A 21,552-nucleotide genomic window follows, 5' to 3' on the forward strand; every position below is an offset into this window, starting at 1 on the left:
CTTGCCTTCGTCTTCCATCTTAGACCATGTCATCAGCAGTGACCAATCAGCCGCTTGCCTTCGTCTTCCATCTTAGACCATGTCATCAGCAGTGACCAATCAGCCGCTTCCCTTCGGTCGACTGGAGAGAGAGAAACACATCCAGATGCTTTTCCGGGCCTTCCACGGACGACGCGATCCCCAGGGCTCGCCTGAGTCGCAGCCCCGCCGAGAGCCACCCCCACAGGGCCCCGAGGAGGAGGAGGAGCAGCGCTTGGGGGGTCAGACGGGTCAGCCGGACGGACCGGGGGAGCGGCGGCAGTGGTCCGGTGGGGGGGCAGCGAGTTCCGAGTCTCTGGCTCTGATGGACGCCGTCAGCCAACTGCACGTCACGGCCCAACCGGAGTTGCAGGGTGAGTAGGCTGGTAGAGATACGCCTCCTAAAGTGTGTAAACGGAAGTACAGGAAGTACAGGCTACAGGCGTTTCCGGTTTTCGACAAGACAATTATAGAAATGTGTGAAGTGAGGGCGGCTGGGTGGCGCAGCGGACTAAGCGCTCGTCACCAACGCAAGAGACACCGGGTTCGAGTCCGGTTGTCGGCGTTGCCTCCGGCTTGGGCCGGCCGTCATACTAACTCAATTGGCAGAGTCAGCGGGAGGGAAGTCGATGGGTGGTAATCTGGACGTTGTGGACAGCGACTCCTACAGGTCGGTCGGGGCGCCTGCACAGTGAGGGAGGGAACTGGGGGAGGTAGTGTGACCTCCCCCGCGTTACACTTCACCAATGAGAGTCCTCACTGCCAGGTGAAAAAAGAGGCTGCTGGCTGTCTCCTGTGTATCGGAGGAAGCATGTGATAGACTTCAGGGCTCCCTAGACAGACCAGTGGGGGGCACATGCGTGCAACGACCAGGAAGGGGAGGAGGGAATTGGCATAACGACTCAATTGGGATAGGAGGAAAATACAGAAAAATAGGAGGAAAAAGTGGAGAAAAAAAGAAACGGGACGTTCTACAGGGCTGTACGCTAAGCTTTTTCACTAGGGGCACACTTGCCCCTAAATGAGAAATTTAGGGGCAAATAATATTGTTTAGGGGCACATTTTTAAATAACTATTTTACCATTATAGTAGGGCTGGGCGATATGGCCTCTAAATGATATCACGATATTTTTTGGCCATATCACGATGCATATCGCGATATTTTTACATTTCCTCTAAAGCACTTAAAAATGCTTGATTTAACCCTTTGATGCATACAGTCACGCCAATAAGATGATTATAATAAGTCCCTGCAACATATGTTTGCATTATTAAACCATGAAGATGCTTTAAAAAATAATTTAATTAAAATGTACTAAGAGTAGTCTACTGACACACTAATAAAAAAATTTATTTACATCTAAGACTATTTATATAAAAACTCTTGGGTGCCTTTTTTTTGCACAGTACTGTGTTTTCTATCCACTTTAGCCAAACACACACACATGTGTATATATATATATATATATATACACACACACTACTGTGAGATAATAATCACACACAAAGGGATAATGGCTTATAGCAGACTTAATGATTTTAGAATATTTCAGATAATGAAATTAAATGTTTATCATCAACTATCCAGTTAGTATTTATACTGTCTGTAACGTTTGGCTACTTTAAATCATTGAATGTAGAGAGAGAGCGAGAGAGAGGGGGGACCCTCTCAGGGGGACCCTGATGGAAACAAGACAAACGTCTTTCTCAGGTCTGCATCCCCTTAACAATTGTGTGTATTGAGCCGTACTGTATTGTACCCATTCTGCAATCTGTTAAATAAAGTTTTCATTAATTCAGAGAGAGGGGGCGAGAACGAACGAGAGAGCCAGCCCCCCCTCCTCGGGTTTTGTTCTAGGTTCGCGGTTTGATCGTCTAAGCTGCCGTAGGTGATGACGTCACACTCGAATGTAAACAGGAAGAGTCTAACACACAGAGATGGAAAGTGGATGATATACAGAAATGAATAACCAATAAATATGAAGTTATGTTTAAACTTCTGTTGTCAAGCGTTGTCAATATAACTCACCCCCTTTCCTCACAAATGGAACTAGTGTTGTGGAGTCCGCTTTGACCGCTTTTCCGCCGTCCCCCGTAACGTTAGCCTATAGCTCCGCCGTCCATGCTACAGTCGGGACCACTACACTGACGTTAGCATAGCTCCGCCGTCCCTGCTACACTCGGGACCACTACACTAACGTTAGCCTATAGCTCCGCCGTCCCTGCTACAGTCGGGACCACTACACTAACGTTACACAGACAGTCAGCCAGTCTATCAGAGTGAGTGCTCAGTCAATTTTCCCCGCTGATCATACCCGAGTGCTCAGCTCGCGTGAGTGGCTTCATCACACGCCTTGGATAATTTAGGAGTGAAATGCGAATGCAAGGGTTGAAATCACTACTCGCAAGCCCGCCCCCAAATATTATTTACCAATCGCAACGGCCAATTAAAGGGGCAATTTGCGACGAGCTCGTCGCACTGTACAGCCCTGCGTTCTAGCTTGTTTGCCGACAGGATTCGGGAAAGGTTTGGTCCGTTCGGAGGCAGCTTCCAGGGGAAGTACATACACCGGACATTCTACCCCATAGTAGACACTTTCGGCCGTAGTTCTTTACCAGGCTTTATCTCACGGAGATAAAACTGGGAACGAGGTTACAGGGTGAGCAGCAGCACATGTGTAATAGACCTATCTCAAGCCCAGCCCTCTTTTCTTGATCCTCCAATCACAACAGTTGCTTCCCTCTGACAAACTTTGATTGGAGGATCAAGATATCAGTCAAGCAAAATAGCCTCAAAAGAAAGAATAAACGCTTTGTATTTGTATTGTGTTTGTATTTACTGGTTTAAAATACAGAGACGGTGCATATTAAGGAACATTTGACTGTAAATATGTCAGTTTAGCCAGGTTGGCTCATTTTCAACTGTAGTCTCTGGGGCAGGTGACATGAGCACTACAATAATTAAGACATAGTAGGAATCAGTAGGTTACAATGCACTAAAATACATTAAAATAAATACATTAAAATACATTACAATACATCACAATCCCTCAGTTAAAATGGTCGCACACTTGACCATCTCTCAACCATGATTTTAAGTTCGATTTTAAATTAAATGTATCTTTGATATACTCCCTGAGCCGTGTTGGCAGACTGTTCCAGGTGTGGGCTGCTCTCAAAGTTCAAAGTTCACCGTTCTCTCTATGCTTTACTATGTAGGGGGTTAGGGTTGCGAACAGGCACCCCCCCCCCTGTTTTTTAGGGGCCACAAAACAAAAGAGGCTGAGAACCATTGGAGTATATTTAAATTTGTTCTTTAGAGTTTTCAGGTCAGGTCGTAAGAGATTTCATGATGCTGCTGAATCAATACAGAATACAGGGTAGAGCAGGAGAACATGAACTGAGAACTAAAACAAGTTAAATAACCTATTGTCCGTACTACTCTCAGAAGCAAGTGCATCTCAGTTTGTGGGGTATCCATTTGGAATGGCCTTGATGTAGCAATAAAAACAAGTAATACTATTGAAATGTTTAAATGCAGATATAAACAGGAATTCTTGGACAAGTATAAGTTAGAGGAGCTTGAGATAAGCTTTGCTTCTTTCTGTCCCTTCTCGAACAAAACCGTTTGTCTTGAGCTATGTTGACTATTGCTTCCATGTCTAGGAAGATATATTTTCTTTTCTTTGTATTTTCTTTAGTTTTTTTATTTTTATTTTCTTTGTTATTTTTTGGGTATTTCAAGTTTGTGTGTTTATGGTTGTTTGAGATAAATAAAGATCAAATCAAATTAAAAAAAAAACTCCCTGTAATCTGAGGAATCGTGAATCTGTGAGTTTGAGTCTGAGATCAGCCTCCCTTCAATCAATCAATCAATCAATCAATCAATCAATCCCTGTTGTTGCAGGTCCCCAGTGTGTTCCCAGGAGACTCTACAGTATCGCCAGCGGGGGCAGCAGAGAGCAGCTGTTTGTGGCCGTGGAAGGTACCGAATATCGCTATAGCGATGAATGAGTCCCGATGACATTGCAGACGATTCTGTTGATTAGATTCAGTAACAATGAAAAGACAGTTTTTCAATCTCGTTGCAATTTTCAAACGAAAGTATGTTGATGTAAAATTACCCCAAATGTTAGAACTTTTTATCTCTATCAACCTTATCGAGCAATTTCCTATCTGCTTCCTTGGAGATATTACATAATATACTCCGAGTGGCCCACCAGTCAATCTCACTATGTCTGAGTGGCCCACCAGTCAATCCCACTGTGATTGATTGGCCCATCATTTACAGTCACATCTAGCTGAATGGTGTAAGGACACTAAGTGCTGAACAATCAAGCATCTATAGACCTAATTTGACAACATAAACATTCAAAATGGGCCCCTTTGTATGTCCCGTCGCAATGTGTGTTAATACAGTAGCTGACAGGAAATAAACAGGGGCCAAAGCTGTTTCCCTAGCAACGGAATCCTTCTGAAAAGGTCTGGTAGTGAATGGAAGGCCACACCCCCTCAGCATATGTGAATAGAAGGCCACGCCCCCTCATCATATGTGAATAGAAGGCCACGCCCCCTCAGCCTACTGAGAGTTGGCTGTGCTCAGAGAGGGGGACTTAAAGGAACACGCCAACTATTGGGGAAATTGGCTTATTTGCCATCTACCCTGGAGTAAGACAAGCAGATACATACACCCTGTTCTTCTCTGTGCATGCATTAGGCTTAGGGAACAGCCGCGCCGTTAGCCTAGCTTAGCGTCATTCACTGGAAGTAGGTGTGCCAGTGTAGCCTAGTTCCCAACAGTCACGAAATACACTCCAAAACGTTCCTGTAAACATGTTGTGACCTGTGTATTTACCACATGGAGAAATAATTTAAAAATAATAATTTTTGTTTTCTAAGCAGAAAACGATTATCAAACGATTCTCTGTAACCGTCTGTAGTGTGGTAGTGAAAGGTTAACCCTTTCACTGCCACATGACAAAGGGTTAACCCTTTCACAACCACACTACAGAAGGTTAACCTTTCACTGCGATAATGCAATAATTCACTGCGATAATGCCACACGACCAAGGGTTAACCCTTCCACAAGCACACTACAGAAGGTTAACCCTTTCACAACCACACAAACCAAAAGGGTTAACCCTTTCACGATGACAAAACAGAAGGTTAACCCTTTCACTGCCACACGACAAATGGTTAACCCTTCCACAAGCACACTACAGAAGGTCACTACCACACTACCAAAGGGTTAACCCTTTCACGGCGACAACACAGAAGGTTAACCCTTTCACTGCCAGACGACAAATGGTTAACCCTTTCACAACCACACGGTCACCGTGAAAGGGTTAACCCTTTTGGTTAGTGTTGGTTGTGAAAGGGTTAACCCTTTGTCGCGTGGCCGTGAAAGGGGTTAACCTTCTGCGTCGTCGTGTGAAAGGGTTAACCCTGTTGGCGGTGCGGTAGTGAAGGGGTTAACTCACCCCCCCCCCACCCCCTCCCCCCCGGCAGAGAGCACCTGTCTGTGTCTCCAGTGTTGCGGTCCGGCTCGCTCCTGCTCCCTGCAGGGCTTTGACCACCGGGGGCGCCAGATCTTCCGCTTCGAGAGGCCCTTCGGGGCGGACGCCTGCTGCCTGGGCTGCTGCCTGATGGAGATGAGGGCCTACACCCCAGGGGACCATCTGATAGGAACTGTACACCAGAGGTAGGCCCTACACCCCAATCTGATAGGAACTGTACACCAGAGGTAGGCCCTACACCCCAGGGGACCATCTGATAGGAACTGTACACCAGAGGTAGGCCCTACACCCCACAGGACAATCTGATAGGAACTGTACACCAGAGGTAGGCCCTACACCCCGCGGGACAATCTGATAGGAACTGTACACCAGAGGTAGGCCCTACACCCCCTACAGGACAATCTGATAGGAACTGTACACCAGAGGTAGGCCCTACACCCCCCACAGGACAATCTGATAGGAACTGTACACCAGAGGTAGGCCCTACACCCCCTACAGGACAATCTGATAGGAACTGTACACCAGAGGTAGGCCCTACACCCTACAGGACCATCTGATAGGAACTGTACACCAGAGGTAGGCCCTACACCCCGGGGGACAATCTGATAGGAACTGTACACCAGAGGTAGGCCCTACACCCCACAGGACAATCTGATAGGAACTGTACACCAGAGGTAGGCCCTACACCCCGGGGGACAATCTGATAGGAACTGTACACCAGAGGTAGGCCCTACACCCCCTACAGGACCATCTGATAGGAACTGTACACCAGAGGTAGGCCCTACACCCCACAGGACAATCTGATAGGAACTGTACACCAGAGGTAGGCCCTACACCCCGGGGGACAATCTGATAGGAACTGTACACCAGAGGTAGGCCCTACACCCCACAGGACAATCTGATAGGAACTGTACACCAGAGGTAGGCCCTACACCCCGGGGGACAATCTGATAGGAACTGTACACCAGAGGTAGGCCCTACACCCCGGGGGACAATCTGATAGGAACTGTACACCAGAGGTAGGCCCTACACCCCACAGGACTATCTGATAGGAACTGTACACCAGAGGTAGGCCCTACACCCCAATCTGATAGGAACTGTACACCAGAGGTAGGCTCTACACCCCACAGGACAATCTGATAGGAACTGTACACCAGAGGTAGGCCCTACACCCCACAGGACAATCTGATAGGAACTGTACACCAGAGGTAGGCCCTACACCCCACAGGACAATCTGATAGGAACTGTACACCAGAGGTAGGCCCTACACCCTACAGGACAATCTGATAGGAACTGTACACCAGAGGTAGGCCCTACACCCCACAGGACAATCTGATAGGAACTGTACACCAGAGGTAGGCCCTACACCCCACAGGACAATCTGATAGGAACTGTACACCAGAGGTAGGGCCTACACCCCCTACAGGACAATCTGATAGGAACTGTAAACCAGAGGTAGGCCCTACACCCCACAGGATAATCTGATAGGAACTGTACACAAGAGGTAGGCCCTACACCCCAATCTGATAGGAACTGTACACCAGAGGTAGGCCCTACACCCCAATCTGATAGGAACTGTACACCAGAGGTAGGCCCTACACCCTACAGGACAATCTGATAGGAACTGTACACCAGAGGTAGGCCCTACACCCCGGGGGACAATCTGATAGGAACTGTACACCAGAGGTAGGCCCTACACCCCCTACAGGACAATCTGATAGGAACTGTACACCAGAGGTAGGCCCTACACCCTACAGAACAATCTGATAGGAACTGTACACCAGAGGTAGGCCCTACACCCCAATCTGATAGGAACTGTACACCAGAGGTAGGCCCTACACCCCAATCTGATAGGAACTGTACACCAGAGGTAGGCCCTACACCCCAATCTGATAGGAACTGTACACCAGAGGTAGGCCCTACACCCTACAGGACCATCTGATAGGAACTGTACACCAGAGGTAGGCCCTACACCCTACAGGACAATCTGATAGGAACTGTACACCAGAGGTAGGCCCTACACCCCGGGGGACAATCTGATAGGAACTGTACACCAGAGGTAGGCCCTACACCCCGGGGGACAATCTGATAGGAACTGTACACCAGAGGTAGGCCCTACACCCCACAGGACAATCTGATAGGAACTGTACGCCAGAGGTACATACCGTATACTAGTGCTGTCAGGCGATTAAAAAAATGTATCTAATTAATTACAGGATTTGTAATTAATTAATCGCATTTTAATCGCATAACCATTTTAGGCCTGATATTCTATATTCTATAATGATATTTCAAATGGCATGTGTCCGGATGGCAGAATTCAGTACTGTATCTACAAAACCTTCTGTTTAATCATCTTCCCTTTATTCATTTGCTTAGATTTTTCAGGTCTGGTCAATTTTAGCATGGTGTTATTCACAGTCAAAAAAAATTATAATTTTCTTTTATTGATATTCTCATTTGGTTCATTACAATTTACTCAAGCCTAGTAACAGACACAGTATTTCTGACACTGGGAATACATTCCCTGAGATCCATAGATGTCCCTAGAATCAGATACCAAGAACATGCAAATGGACCATTTAAAAAAAGAAAAAGTCTGTAAATGTTTATTCTACGTTCTTACGGAATGAATGAGATAAAAAAAATAATAATAATAATTCTAATTCTTTTTTTTAATTTTTTTAATACATTTTGAGTTAATTTTCATCATTTTCTGTGTAATTAATTAATCCAATTAATGCGATAAACTGACAGCCCTAGTATATATATATATCTATCCGTCTGTACCTGCATATAATCCTTTTTATATATCTGTAGATACTATATCTGTATTCAGACATTTGTACTATATCTGTACCATTACCTACTCTTACTAGTTACACTGCTGGCCAGTATGACTTACTACCATAGTGTCTTTATACCTGTATCACTGTACATATTAATACTACAACCCTGTACATACAGTACATCTGATTAGCACTATTACTCAGTAGTATACATTTATATATTTTATACCAAGTTTAATAGTATATTACTGTTACATTTGCACTCTGATTGGATGCCACACTTCTTTTCGTTGTACAGCACTTGTGCTGTATAATGACAATAAATATTAATCTAATCTAATCTAATCTAATCTATTCTATCTATGTAAAAAAAATATATATACTTTTTTTTTTATCATTCTTTCCAAAAGAAAAGAGGCCTAGAAGCGTGGCTAACGCTAATGGCACGCATACCAGAGGCTAACTGCCTACGAAAACAGGCACAGAGGCACTGAAAGAGGATTTCACCCATCTAATGAACACACTAGACAAATATCAAGATGTATCAAATCAAATCAAATCAAATTTATTTATAAGCCCCGACAACACACGTCAATGTCCCCATGGGCCGTACACGTCCTCCCCAAACAAGTCAAGAAGAAACATCACATCAAATCAAGAACAAAACAAGAACACCACAAGGTCCACATTTTTCTTATTTAAATTAAATTTTAAATTAAAATTTAAGATTTTAAAATTTAAAATTTAAAATTAAATTAAAATAAATGCAAAATAAATAAAAGCAACACTCCCAGACATACCCCACGCGAAGGTAAGGAAAAGGAAAAACTCACTAAAACCTAGCAATAGGAGGGGGTTACCAGACATGGGAGCAAATAGACATTCTAACTAAACTAGACAGATTAATCTAAGGGTCAGACCCCGATCAGGTGAGATCATCATGGCCCCGTTCCCCGTACCTGGATAACTGAGTTAGCCGGATAACTTTCGGTGAAGTCTGACTTAAGCCGGACTTTCCGGTTCCCCGAACCTGGATTGTCCAAATCACCATGACAACAGATCCAAAAGTTTGAGCCTGGTCGAAAGCAGGGTTTAAGTTCAAGTTAGCCGGATGAACCATCGCCACGCCCCCGCAAAGAAGTGACAGCGCGTTTCCTGAAATTATTCCCACAGTCTAGGATCTGCGTTATACCATTCTGAATTACGTTTTTGTGCTCCATTCTTCCAGAGGGGTCTTTTGAAATGTAAAATAGACCCAAAATGCTGATACTAAATTCACTTTGTCCTAAATAATGCACGTTATATACCGTGGCGCTCGCTCGGTGCGATGTACACATTATGTGGTTATTTTAATTGTAACTGGGATTAAGATGTCTGATGAGATGCGCTGTTTGACGGATTTGAGAAATTGAATGAGCCGTTGACGTCACATTAATGAATGAGCATAAAGAGATAAAACTTCATTCAAAATAAAGAATATTCTAAACACGGGTCTCTCGTTCATTAATGTATAAACAATGAATTTATCCCATCTGGCACAGTGGCGCAGCGGTAGTGCTCAATCCTGGCAACCCGGCGACCGGTGTTCGAAACCCCGTGTTTCCAATATAATTTTTTGGAATATAATATTAATGATTATACGCCAAAGTAGCCTAGTTTTAAGTTAAAATATTATAAATCTACATGCATTGAGGATGTCATTCTTTATATAGCTCTCAACGTGCACCAAATTGAATTATTCCTACATCGCAAAAAGAAGGGAAAGACTAGGTTTTGAACCCCGGTCGTCTGCGTGAAAGTCAAAAGAAGAACCCGTTACACCACAGTGGAGATAAGTAAAAGATCGACCTTACATCAATCAATGGGTAAGAGAGCCGTATCGTTATTCTGTATAACAGTTTAACTAATTATTTTCGCTAGCAAGATCTCATTTGATTATTCAATCCAGCAGGCAAGTTTAAAGTAATATAATCTGATTGATTGAGGTAATGAGGGACTTAAAATTAGCCTATAGATAACGCATTTAACTTGTCGGCGAGGCGATTGAGCCGTACTGCAATATGTTAATAAAGTTTTAAATCAATTAATCAATCAATGCCGCTAGAGAATCAGGATCTCTGCTATCGATACGTGCTGGCTTTTCAACTGGAGCGGCCGCGCGCACTTATCCTGGGTCTCAAGCCTGGTTTGAGTTAACGAGACTGAATCCACCTTCGAGGAACAGGAAAATCCCGGCTTCAAACATCGGGTTAACTGAATCTGGATAATGACATCTTGATCGACTTAGTTGAACCAGGTACGGGGAACAGGGCCCCAGGGTAGGTTGAAGGAGAGAGAGAAAAGATGTGTCCATCAGTGGACCAATTGCATGCTTTTGCAGAGGACAAGAAGCCTTCAGTCGACTCCTTCAGACATTAAGTACCCCCTCACAGCCCAAATGGAATGATAAAAAAAATAAATAAAATGAATAATAATAATAAAAGAAAATTACAAATATTATACTTTATTTTTGTCGACCAATAGTCGACTAATGGCAAATTTTGGCCAATCATAGTCGACCATCCAAATCCTTAGTCGGGGACAGCCCCGATATACATATGTAATGGATGGTATCGTGAAGCGCAGTCAAGAAGGTCTGGGGTGAGTAGCGGTGCTATGGGTTTAACTCACTCAAGTGAATTCACCTCTTGGTATAGCGGTCTGTGTTGTTGTGTTCGACTCTCCCTCGGGGCATCGAAGTTTGAGGTGACGTTGTCACAACCGTCACACACATAGATACATATATAGCTATATGAGCCCTGTGACGGTGCTTTCTTGCATCCATCCATACAGAGCTATAATGGTTTCATGGGTAAGAGAGGGGGGGGGGGGGCGGGGGGATCAAACCCTTGTATCCAGAGTACCGCCCCCTTGAGCAATTTATAGACTTAAGTAGGCTTTTTTCTAGTCTGGGGGGCACGTGAGCATGTTTCCATTCCATCCTGGTTCCATAATAAGGGCCCGTGCTGCTGCTCTCTTTAGCCCCCCCCCCCCCCCCCCCCCAGACGCCCCGCTCGACTCTCCCAGCCCAGGGCCGGGACCACCAGGACGGATCCCGGGGGCCTGTAAATAGCAGCAGCAAGGGGGGGTTAAACCTGGGAGAGTTAACACACACAACACAGCTGTCTGCCATGGAGCCACAGATCTTTTCTGGGCTGGGACAGGGAGGAGGAATGTAGCATTGATTGTTCTTACTGGGAAAGACGGATTCGCTGCCAGTTCATCCAACACTACGGGGGGGGGGGGGGATGATGGAGTTCTCTTACACCCCCCCCCCCCCCCCCCCCCCCCCCCCCTCGTCATCCGGGCCACATCTTGATCCAAGAGGTTTATTTGTCGCATACATACCAGGGCATACAGTGAAATGCGGGCGGGTGGCCATGCCCCGCTTTGATTGTGCTAAGTAAATACTAAATAATAAAATAGACATAATAGACAGGTAATAAAATAGACATAAAATAGGCATGATAAAATAGAAGTCCTGAGACAGTGCAATACAATGTTAGCGTAAGGATTAAGGCACTGGGTCCTATGTACACTACTGTACAATTATATACAGTTTTTTCCTCTATATCCTTATGCTATACTTGCTATATCTAAACTATACTATACAAGAACCACATCAGTTCTTTCCTTAAAGTGACCTTTGTTTTCCTCGTTCCTTTAAAGTGTCCTTTCCGTTTGGTTTAAAGTGACCGTTTGTGTGTGAGCGAACGCAGCATGTGTGTTGTGTGTGTGTATGTGTGTGTGTGCTCGTGTGTACTTGTGTGTGGAGAGTTCAGTGGGGTCCCGCCTTCGTGCGTTTAGTTGAGATTTGAGAAAATAATGCCAGAAGAATACCTCATATTGTTTTTGTACATGGCAATGGAAGAGGCAACGGTTGCTATGTATTGATATATGAGAAATATATCAACAAAAACATTAAACAAATTTTGTCGTTACCAATGGTTACAGGCAAGGCCGTAGGTTTGGTTTCAGCATGGGGGGGGGGGGGGGGCACTCTAAAGTGGGGTGGTCTGGTGGTCCTCCCCCAAGACATTTTGGGGCGTCAAACACTTGTATTCTGGTGTACTTTTATGCACCAATTTGTGCCTTTTCTGCATCAATTTATGGTGGAAACGTCTTTATTTATGTAAAGGAAAAGACAACATTCTGCAACATGACATGGTTGAGATGGTACGGTCCTGTAGGTTATGTCTGAAAGGTTAATACAGTATATGGTTACGGGTAAGAAGGATATATATATATATAACTGTTTTGACCCTTATTTTTTGGAGGAGGTGATCGTCTTTCATATTAGCTATATTTTTTGAGGGGGACAATCAACAGTTGCGATTGGAGGATCAAGGAAAAGGGGGGCGGGGTTTGAGGGAGGTCGATTGTGAACGACCAATCATCATCAGCCCTCGGATGCTGCTGCAAAGTGTGTGGTTGATGTTGTTGTGAGTATGTAGCGTGCGCTTGGGCGAGGAAGGAGGTGTGTAAGTGAATGCGGGTTGTTGTTATTGTTGTTGTTGTGTGTGTGTGTGTGTGTGTGTGTGTGTGTGTGTGTGTGTGTGTGTGTGTGTGTGTGTGTGTGTGTGTGTGTGTGTGTGTGTGTGTTGTCAGGTGGAGTATGTTCAGACCTCTCCTGGAAGTGTGAGACTCAGGTGTGTGTGTGTGTGTGTGTGTGTGCGTGTGTGTGTGTGTGTGTGTGTGTGTGTGTGTGTGTGTGTACGTGTGTGCGTGCGTGTGTGTGTGTGTTGTCAGGTGGAGTATGTTCAGACCTCTCCTGGAAGTGTGAGACTCAGGTGTGTGTGTGTGTGCGTGTGCGTGTGCGTGTGCGTGTGTGTGTGTGTGTGTGTGTGTGTGTGTGTGTGTGTTGTCAGGTGGAGTATGTTCACACCGCTCCTGGAAGTGTGTGACTCAGGTGGAGCGTCGACCATCAGGATCCAGGGTTCTTGCTGCCCGTGTCGCTGTCTCTCCAACCAACAGTTCCAGGTTATTATTCAAAATAATATCCAACAAATCTTTAAAAATGTTGATCGGTTCGTTTATTATTATCGTTTAAATAATTTTCCTGGTGCATTTTTTCCTATTGCTATAGGTTTTAGTGAGTTTTTCCTTACCTTCGCATGGGGTATGTCTGGGAGGGTTGCATTCATTTCTTTTATTTATTTAAAATGTTTTGGACTTCATGGTGTTTTTGTTTTGTTCTTGATTTATTGTGATGTTTCTTCTTGACTTGTTTAAAGAAGACGTATCCGTCCCATGGGGACATTAACGTGTGTTGTTGTCGGGCCTTACAAATAAATTTGATTTGATTGCCAGGTTGTCTCAATGATTGGTGAGAGAATTGGCACAATATGGAAGAAATGGCCGGGCTTTAACGATGAACGCAACATGGACCACGAGTACTTCGGGCTGGAAGGTGAGTTATGCCACATACACAGGTGCATCGCGTTCGCGATACATTTGAATATTGAGGAAATATATTGCCTCCGTCTGTGCCGCGCCGCATTGATTCATGCAAAAGAAGTCCCGACCGAGGAGAACAGTCGACTAATCGGTTGAAAGGAGCCGTAGTCGACTGCCAACCTCTTTAGTAAAAAATTTAAATAAAAATTATAACGTTTTTTTTTTTTTCATTCTTTCCAAAAGAAAAGAAGCCTAGAAGCGTGGCTAACGCTAATGGCACGCATACCAGAGGCTAACTGCCTAAGAAAACAGGCACAGAGGCACTGAAAGAGGATTTCACCCATCTAATGAACACACACTAAACAAATATCAAGATTTATTACATGGCGTTTTAACATTCGCGAAAATGCTTGATTGTGATTGGTCAATAGCGCTCGGTTGCCCATAGCAGTGGTCAGTTATTTTTCGATAACTGACCGCTGTCAGGGGAAACCGAGCAATAATGACCGCTATTTTCTAAAAAAATAAACCAGTTCAACACAGGTAACCACTTTTGCTTCATTTCTTTGATGGCTCAAATGTATGCTCAGTCTAGTCTGATGAACTTTAGATCTGGCCTCTTTATTTTGCTCTCAAAGTGCACCAGATTGATGCATTTAACTTTAAAATGTACAAAAAAAAAATTATTCCGGGGGAGCATGCCCCCAGACCCCCCCTAGAGGGTCAGAGGTTCACCCACCACAGTCTCACAAAATCCTGGGGGAAACACTGCAATCATTAATTAGATGTAGATAGAACTTGGCGTTATGGAGAATTGAAGATTTATATCCCAATATTAAGAAGCCTTTTACCGAAATGGCTATGCCGGTATATCATATCTGCTTAGTTATGGAAAATCACATGTCAACTAATCCAATAGATGTTTATCATGTTTGATATTATGTATAATATTATATACTCATTTTGTATGAAATCTGACTTCTTTTGTGTATCACAATTCTAGATATAGAAAATAAATCTACACGATCAAAGTCAGATGATATTTTGACATGTATCGATAATATATAGTATATTGTTCAGCTGAAGATGTAAAAATAGTTCTTTATAGGTGTTGTTGCACTTTTGTAATTCCTAATTCAACAGTTTTTTTGCATCTTCCCCAAACCCACAGTACCACTGAACATGGAATCACACACCAAACTGCTCCTGCTGGCCGCCACATTCCTGCTGGTGAGCATCAATATGAATACTACTAGTCTACAAGATACACACCACTAAGGTACCCATGTACATGTCGAAATACTTCCCAAAGGTCAGTGAATTCCACGACCACAACACCAGAGGGAATTCCACAAATCATGTTCAACCCAGATTCGGCTCAAACAAGGGACTAAACACGTTTCGCAATTATGCCACATCAATGTGGAACGCCCTACCCACAGCTGTAAAGGAATGTGAATCACTACCCCCCCTTCAAAACCGCTCTAAAAGAGCACCTACGGGAGGCTGCCATTAGAAACTGGCCCCTGTAAATATCCAAACCCCCTACACCCACCCAACCCCCTCCAATGTGCAGTTTATTCCCCCTCAAATGTATATATTCTCTTTTAGAAATGTATATGTGTAAATCTGGTATGTCATAAATGTCTGGATGTAACTACTGTTTATCTGTAAGTCGTGTATGTCATAAATGTACTGTCATGCACTTGTCCTAATAAACTAACCTACACTGTAGCACTCAACACTTTGATGAACATTGTTACTCAGCTGATAGAGTTGTGCTCTTCCTGATGGCTTGTCGTACAGAACTTGTAAGTCGCTTTGGATAAAAGCGTCAGCTAAATGACTAAATGTAAATGTAAATGTAAAATGTTACGATGAATTGAAAATGGGGGACCCTGATGTAAACAAGACGAAAGTATTTCTCTGGTCTGCATTCCCTTAGTATTGAGCCGTACTGTATTGTACCCAAGTTTTCAATCAATCAATTCAATCAATCAATACCAGCTATACTGCCCTGCAGAAGCTAACCGCAGTAACTAACTACACAGTGAAACTGAGAAAAATGGCTATGATGACTATCCAGTGATTTTGGAGTTACTATACAAACAGAGTGAGACTGAACTCTGAAACTTTGTCACAAGATAAAACACAAACAGATATTGAGATGTTCAATTTCACTTATAACTCAATTTTGAAAAACATTGTAGTTACTGCGGTTAGCTTCTGCAGGGCAGTATACACACAAGAATTCACGCGAAACTCAATTAATCTCTCAAATTGGCAGATCTATATTCCAGTGTTGTTCTACTCATGTCCGAGTCCTGGACTGATTTTCAGGACTCGTGACTCGAGCATTGACTGCATTCGGACTCTGAAGGTGCAGACTCCGACTTGTTAATTGATAAATAGTTATTTTATAAAAAAAAAAAAAAAAAATGTAATAGGCCCTAATCATTTTACATAAGATATTGATGACTAGTGCATTTGTTTGGCTATTGTGTCACAAAGTAAATAAACTCCCTTTGAAACGGTGACCGCTGTGTCATTTTTGTTTAATATAGACCTTTTTTTTTTTATTTGTATGTCAGCTCTTTGACTGCCAGAGTGGAGTGGACTCAACCTTAATGACTTGGACTCGAACACTGGAGACTCGAGAGTCGAGACTCGCCTCACTGGAGATTTAGTGACTCGACTACAACACTTGCTATATTTCTCCCGTACGGGACATTGCATCATCAGTATTACAACGAGTGTGTCTTTCTAACTCCAAGATCTCGACTCTTACCCCTCTCCTCTCCTCTCCTGCAGAATCACATGTTCTTCGAGATGAGCTGATCGCCGTCGACAGCCCGTTAGAGCGGACCGACCGAGGTCATCGTTAAGTGACTTTGAGAGGACTACGTCAGCCACGTGTCAGTCAGTCGTAACGGTGTCTGGCTGTGTGAACGTCAACTTGTTTGATTGGTTAAATTGATTGAAATCTTTATTAACAGATTGCAGAATGGGTACAATACAGTATGTCTCAATACACACAATTGTTAAGGGGATGCAGACCAGAGAAAGACTTTCCTCTTGTTTACATCAGGGTCCCCCATTTTCAATTCACAACATTTATGACATACAGATATACAGTACTGCTTACATTCCGACATTTATGACATACAAGATATACAAATATACAGTACTGTTTATTTACAGACAGAGTTTCTAGAGAATATATATATACATTTGAGGGGGAAGAAACTGTACATTGGAGGGGGTTGGGTGGGGGGGAGGGGTTGGGACATTTACAGGGGCCAGTTTCGAATTGCGGCCTCCCGTAGGTGCTCTTTAAGAGTGGTTTTAAAAGTGGGTAGGGATTAACATTATTTTACGGTTGTGGGTAGGGTGTTCCACATTGATGTGGCATAATTGCGAAACATGTTTAGTCCCTTGTTTTAGCCGAATCTGGGTTGTCAGTTTGAAAAGATTAGCACCAGGATAGCTTACCAGACGTTGTCGCTTTGGGGATTTTGTACATACCCATTTATTAACAACAATATCAAATGAGGACTATTATATACTACTATAGTACACAACTAGATAAATAAAAGGGTGATCACAAACACTAACCACATCGTTACTAGAGAACTAATTATGATGACAACAAGTTGACGCTTGACGCTGCTGTCAGACGTCAGGTGAAGCAGGAAGTGAAATCACTGGCTCAGGCTAAAAAGAGGCTGGTAAAGATACGCCTCCTAAAGTGTCTAAACGGAAGTACAGGAAGTACCGGCTACAGGCGTTCCGGTTTCGACAAAACAATTATAGAAACGTGTGAAGTGCACAATATTTCCTCGTTTAAGCCACTGCAACGGCTTTGCCTGAAGAATTTACTACATGATGACCGGGACGTCCTTGTAGCTTGTTTGCCGACAGGAATCGGGAAAGGTTTGGTCCGTTCGGAGGCAGCTTCCAGGGGAAGTACATACACCGGAAATTCTACCCCCTACTTTCGGCAGTAGTTCTTTACCAGGCTTTATCTCACGGAGATAAAACTGGGAACGAGGTTAAATAAAAGCCAAACCTGTAGCTACATTAGGCACAAACAATGGAGCGCCACCCAGTGACCAAACACGGCACTGCAACCAAACAACAACACAGAAATAGAATAGGCCCATTACACAGTCTCACCTGGTGGAGCAGAAGATCTGGAAGAGTCTCCGTTTGAAGGACGGAGTGGCGGAGGTGGTTTCCCTGCAGGGATTCTGAGCCCCTCTTTCATCACAGTCCATTAGCTGCCATTCACACACAGTAAAATGGTGTAGTGGTTACTTCCTGGTCTATAGGGAGGTGTAGTGGTTACTTCCTGGTCTATAGGGAGGTGTAGTGGTTACTTCCTGGTCTATAGGGAGGTGTAGTGGTTACTTCCTGGGCCCCGTTCCCCGTACCTGGCTAACTGAGTTAGCCGGATAATTTTCAGCATAGCTTGACTTAAGCCAGACCTTTCCATTCCCCGACGCTCGATTGTCTAAATCACTATGACAACAGATCAAAAAGTTTGAACCTGGTCGAGGGCAGGGTTTAGTTCAGTTAGCTGGATGAACCATGGCCACACCCTCGCAAAGAAATGCCAGCTCCCTTCCTGAAATATTTCTCACAGTCTAGATCCCATTATGCCATTCTGAATTATGTTTTTGTGCTTCGTTTGAAATGTAAAATAATAGGTCTGCAGTAACGCTGATAATAAATCATATTCAGCCTATGAATTTACTTTGTCCTATATAATGCACGTCATATTTATACGGATACGGCGCTCGCGAGTCGCGACACACAGTTATTTTAATAACGGACTAAACGGATCATTGCAAATGTGAATCCCGCTGGGATATTTTTAATGAATCGGGTGTTTGGCTCTGATTAGTTTAATATTCTTCGCTGTGTATTTGCTTAACGGAGCACCCGGATGCGTTTCATTCAAGCTGAAGCGTCTATGCGCGGATTGTGGATATGAATTATGAGGAATCTGAATCTGTGGAGTATTTAATTGTATCACTGACAGTGTCACACGTTATTGTGATATTGTAACTGGGATTAAAATATATGAGGAGATGCGCTGTTTGATTTGATGACGTGACGTGACTTGATAAATTGAATGAGCCTTTGACGTTTTTGATGAATGAATTTGAGAAAATGCATTTATCTTTTCAAGCACTGTTATCTGATGATGAACATGAGGTGTCACTGGTATAAACCAAATGGTAATCAATTCAATGCATGTATGGATTAGGTCCGAAACAGATTAAAACCTGATTAATAGTGTAACTGCAAGCCTCCCTCCAAGCCTCTCTTTGGAAACCATGTATTTATATAGTACATAATACCTAAGCACATACAGATATCCTCATAATATAATTCGTATAAATTAGATATACTATTTGGGCTTGTTTTTATCGTTATTCTGAAAGAGCTGAACTAATTATTTTCGCTAGCAAGATCTCATTTGATTATTCATTCCATAAGCCTATACTGCCAGCAGGCACGTTTAAAGAAATATAATCTTGATTGATTGGGGTAATGAGGGATTTAAAATTAGCCTATAGATTATGCATTTAACTTGTCGGCGAGGCTATTGAGCCGTACTGCATTGTACCCATTCTGCAATCTGTTAATAAAGTTTTAAATCAATCAATCAATCAATGCCGTTCGAAAATCAGGATTTCTGTCTTTTCAGGAACACGCCAACATTTTGGGAAATTAGCTTACAGTCTTCTCCAGAGAGGGACAAGAAGATAGATACCCGTTTCCTCTCTGTGCGTTCAGTAGAAAGCTATCTGGCTGCACGTTAGCCTAGCTTAGCACAATGAATGGAAGTAGCCTAGGCATTGTCCAACTAACACCTCTCCCGAAGGCTACCCGTCACTGTCCGCTTCCATTCATTGTGCTAAGCTAGGCTAACGTGCAGCCAGATAGCTTTCTACTGAACGCACAGAGGAGGAAACTGGTGTCTATCTTCTTGTCTCTCTCTCTGATGAAGACGGTAAGCTAATTTCCCAAAATGTTGGCGTGTTCCTTTAAAAGTTCTCATGCTAAATGTCCTCGCCTGAGAATAACTGCTTTTAAAAATGAAAGGTATAGAGATAATGTTTATGTAATCTATATACTTTTTTGTGTAATGCGTGAATAATAAAAAAAAAAAAAAGCTGTGACAATAAAATGAGGGGTGTAAAAAGTACCCAGAAATTATACTTAAGTGAAAGTATGGGTACTGTCTCTTACTCAAGTAAAAGTCAGAGTATCTGGCTAAAAACACACGAGTAAAAGTAAAAAAGAAGTTTCTACTTTTAAATGTACTTAAAGGAAAACTCCCAACATTTTGGGAAATTAGCTTATTTGCCATCTACCCTAGAGTTAGACAAGAAGATACATACCTTTTTCTTCTCTGTGCATGCAGTAGGAGTAGGAAGACGCGCACCGTTAGCCTAGCTTAGCGTCAGTCACTGGAAGTAGGTTCCTCCATCATTAGCCTAGTTCCCAATGTCTTCCTACTCCTACTGCATGCAGAGAAGAAAAAGGTATGAATCTTCTTGTCCAACTCCAGGGCAAATAAGCTAATTTCCCAAAATGTTGGAGTTTTCCCAAAAGTAAAAACCTTTTTTTATCCCGTTGCAATGAAATGTTCCGTTTCGTCCTCTTCATCACTATCGTTTGTGGCGTTTGTCACTAGTCTATTCTTCTGATAGCAGGTGTTTAAAGATTCCCGCTTTCTAGCACAAGGACCAATCAGCATGGGTATGGGCGGGTTCATTTTCCATTGATGGGGGATTTGATTGGCTGTTTTTAAAATAAAGGTGGGCTGCAGGATTAACACTTTGATTACCACTGGTGAACATGGTAAAACCCTGTTAAATGCCAGCACCCACTTCAATGATAGCGTTGTGAACGCATAATCTCTGTCTTAAATTATGGCTATGTGTCTAATCTGCCCGTCGCTTATCAATGACTTGTTTGCAGTCAACATTGTCTAAACAGAGTTTTTTTTTTATCGGTTCATTTCCGTTTTATAGCATTTTGAAAAGCCCTCGTTTTTCAGGAAAATATATAGATTAACATGGTTGGACCTGCGGAGATTCGTACTTTGTAGGTCTGCATTTGAAATGTAAGGAGTAAAAAGTATGTTTTTTCCCCCCTCTGAAATGTAATTGAGTAAAAGTACAAGTATACAAACCTAATAATACTCGAGTACAAAGTACAAATCGCAAAAAAAAAAAAAAACAGTACTTATTAGTATTGTAACGAAGTACAATTACTTGAGTACTTTACACCCCTGCATTTGACACGAGTGATTTTGGCATCGATCACCGTGGCAACGAGCACTAGGTGTCGGCCTTACTACTCCCCCCCCCCCCCCCCCGTCATTCACTCACAACAGAAACCGAGACTGAACCAAGTATATTAGCAGCAGATGCATATTTGACATTTATTGCTATAATCCATCAGGTGCACGGTACAGTACTCCTCTCGTCGACACACACACACACCTGTTACCCAAGGTCCCAGGCAGCGTGTACAGTTCATCATCCCACTTATGATTTTTTTTTTAACCCTCTCACTGCCACACGACAAAGGGTCAACCCTTTCACTACCACATTACAGAAGGTTAACCCTTTCACTACCACACTAACCGTCTGTAGTAGTGTGGTAGTGAAAGGTTAACCTTCTGTAGTGTGGTAGTGAAAGGGTTAAAACAAGAGTAAAAAAAAAAAAGAAGAGAAAAAAAAAACACTCCGAAGGGGATCAATAAAAACTGT

General features: G+C 43.2%; 1 protein-coding gene across 1 annotated transcript; it reads left to right on the forward strand.

Moving 5' to 3' along the window:
• Nucleotides 1-79: 79 nt before the first annotated feature.
• LOC311227616 (phospholipid scramblase 2) lies at nt 80-16,597 on the forward strand (the record flags this gene model as incomplete). The annotated part of the gene is made up of 7 exons (XM_084313338.1): nt 80-392; nt 3,926-4,003; nt 5,527-5,719; nt 13,231-13,342; nt 13,673-13,772; nt 14,931-14,989; nt 16,571-16,597. The coding sequence occupies 7 exons, from the start codon at nt 80-82 to the stop codon at nt 16,595-16,597; spliced, it is 882 nt and encodes a 293-aa protein (XP_084169464.1).
• Between the last annotated feature and the right edge of the window lie 4,955 nt (nt 16,598-21,552).

This window comes from Notolepis coatsorum (genome assembly GCF_963971535.1).
Source record: "Notolepis coatsorum genome assembly, chromosome: 4".
In the NCBI taxonomy this organism is placed as follows: Eukaryota; Metazoa; Chordata; class Actinopteri; order Aulopiformes; family Paralepididae; genus Notolepis; species Notolepis coatsorum.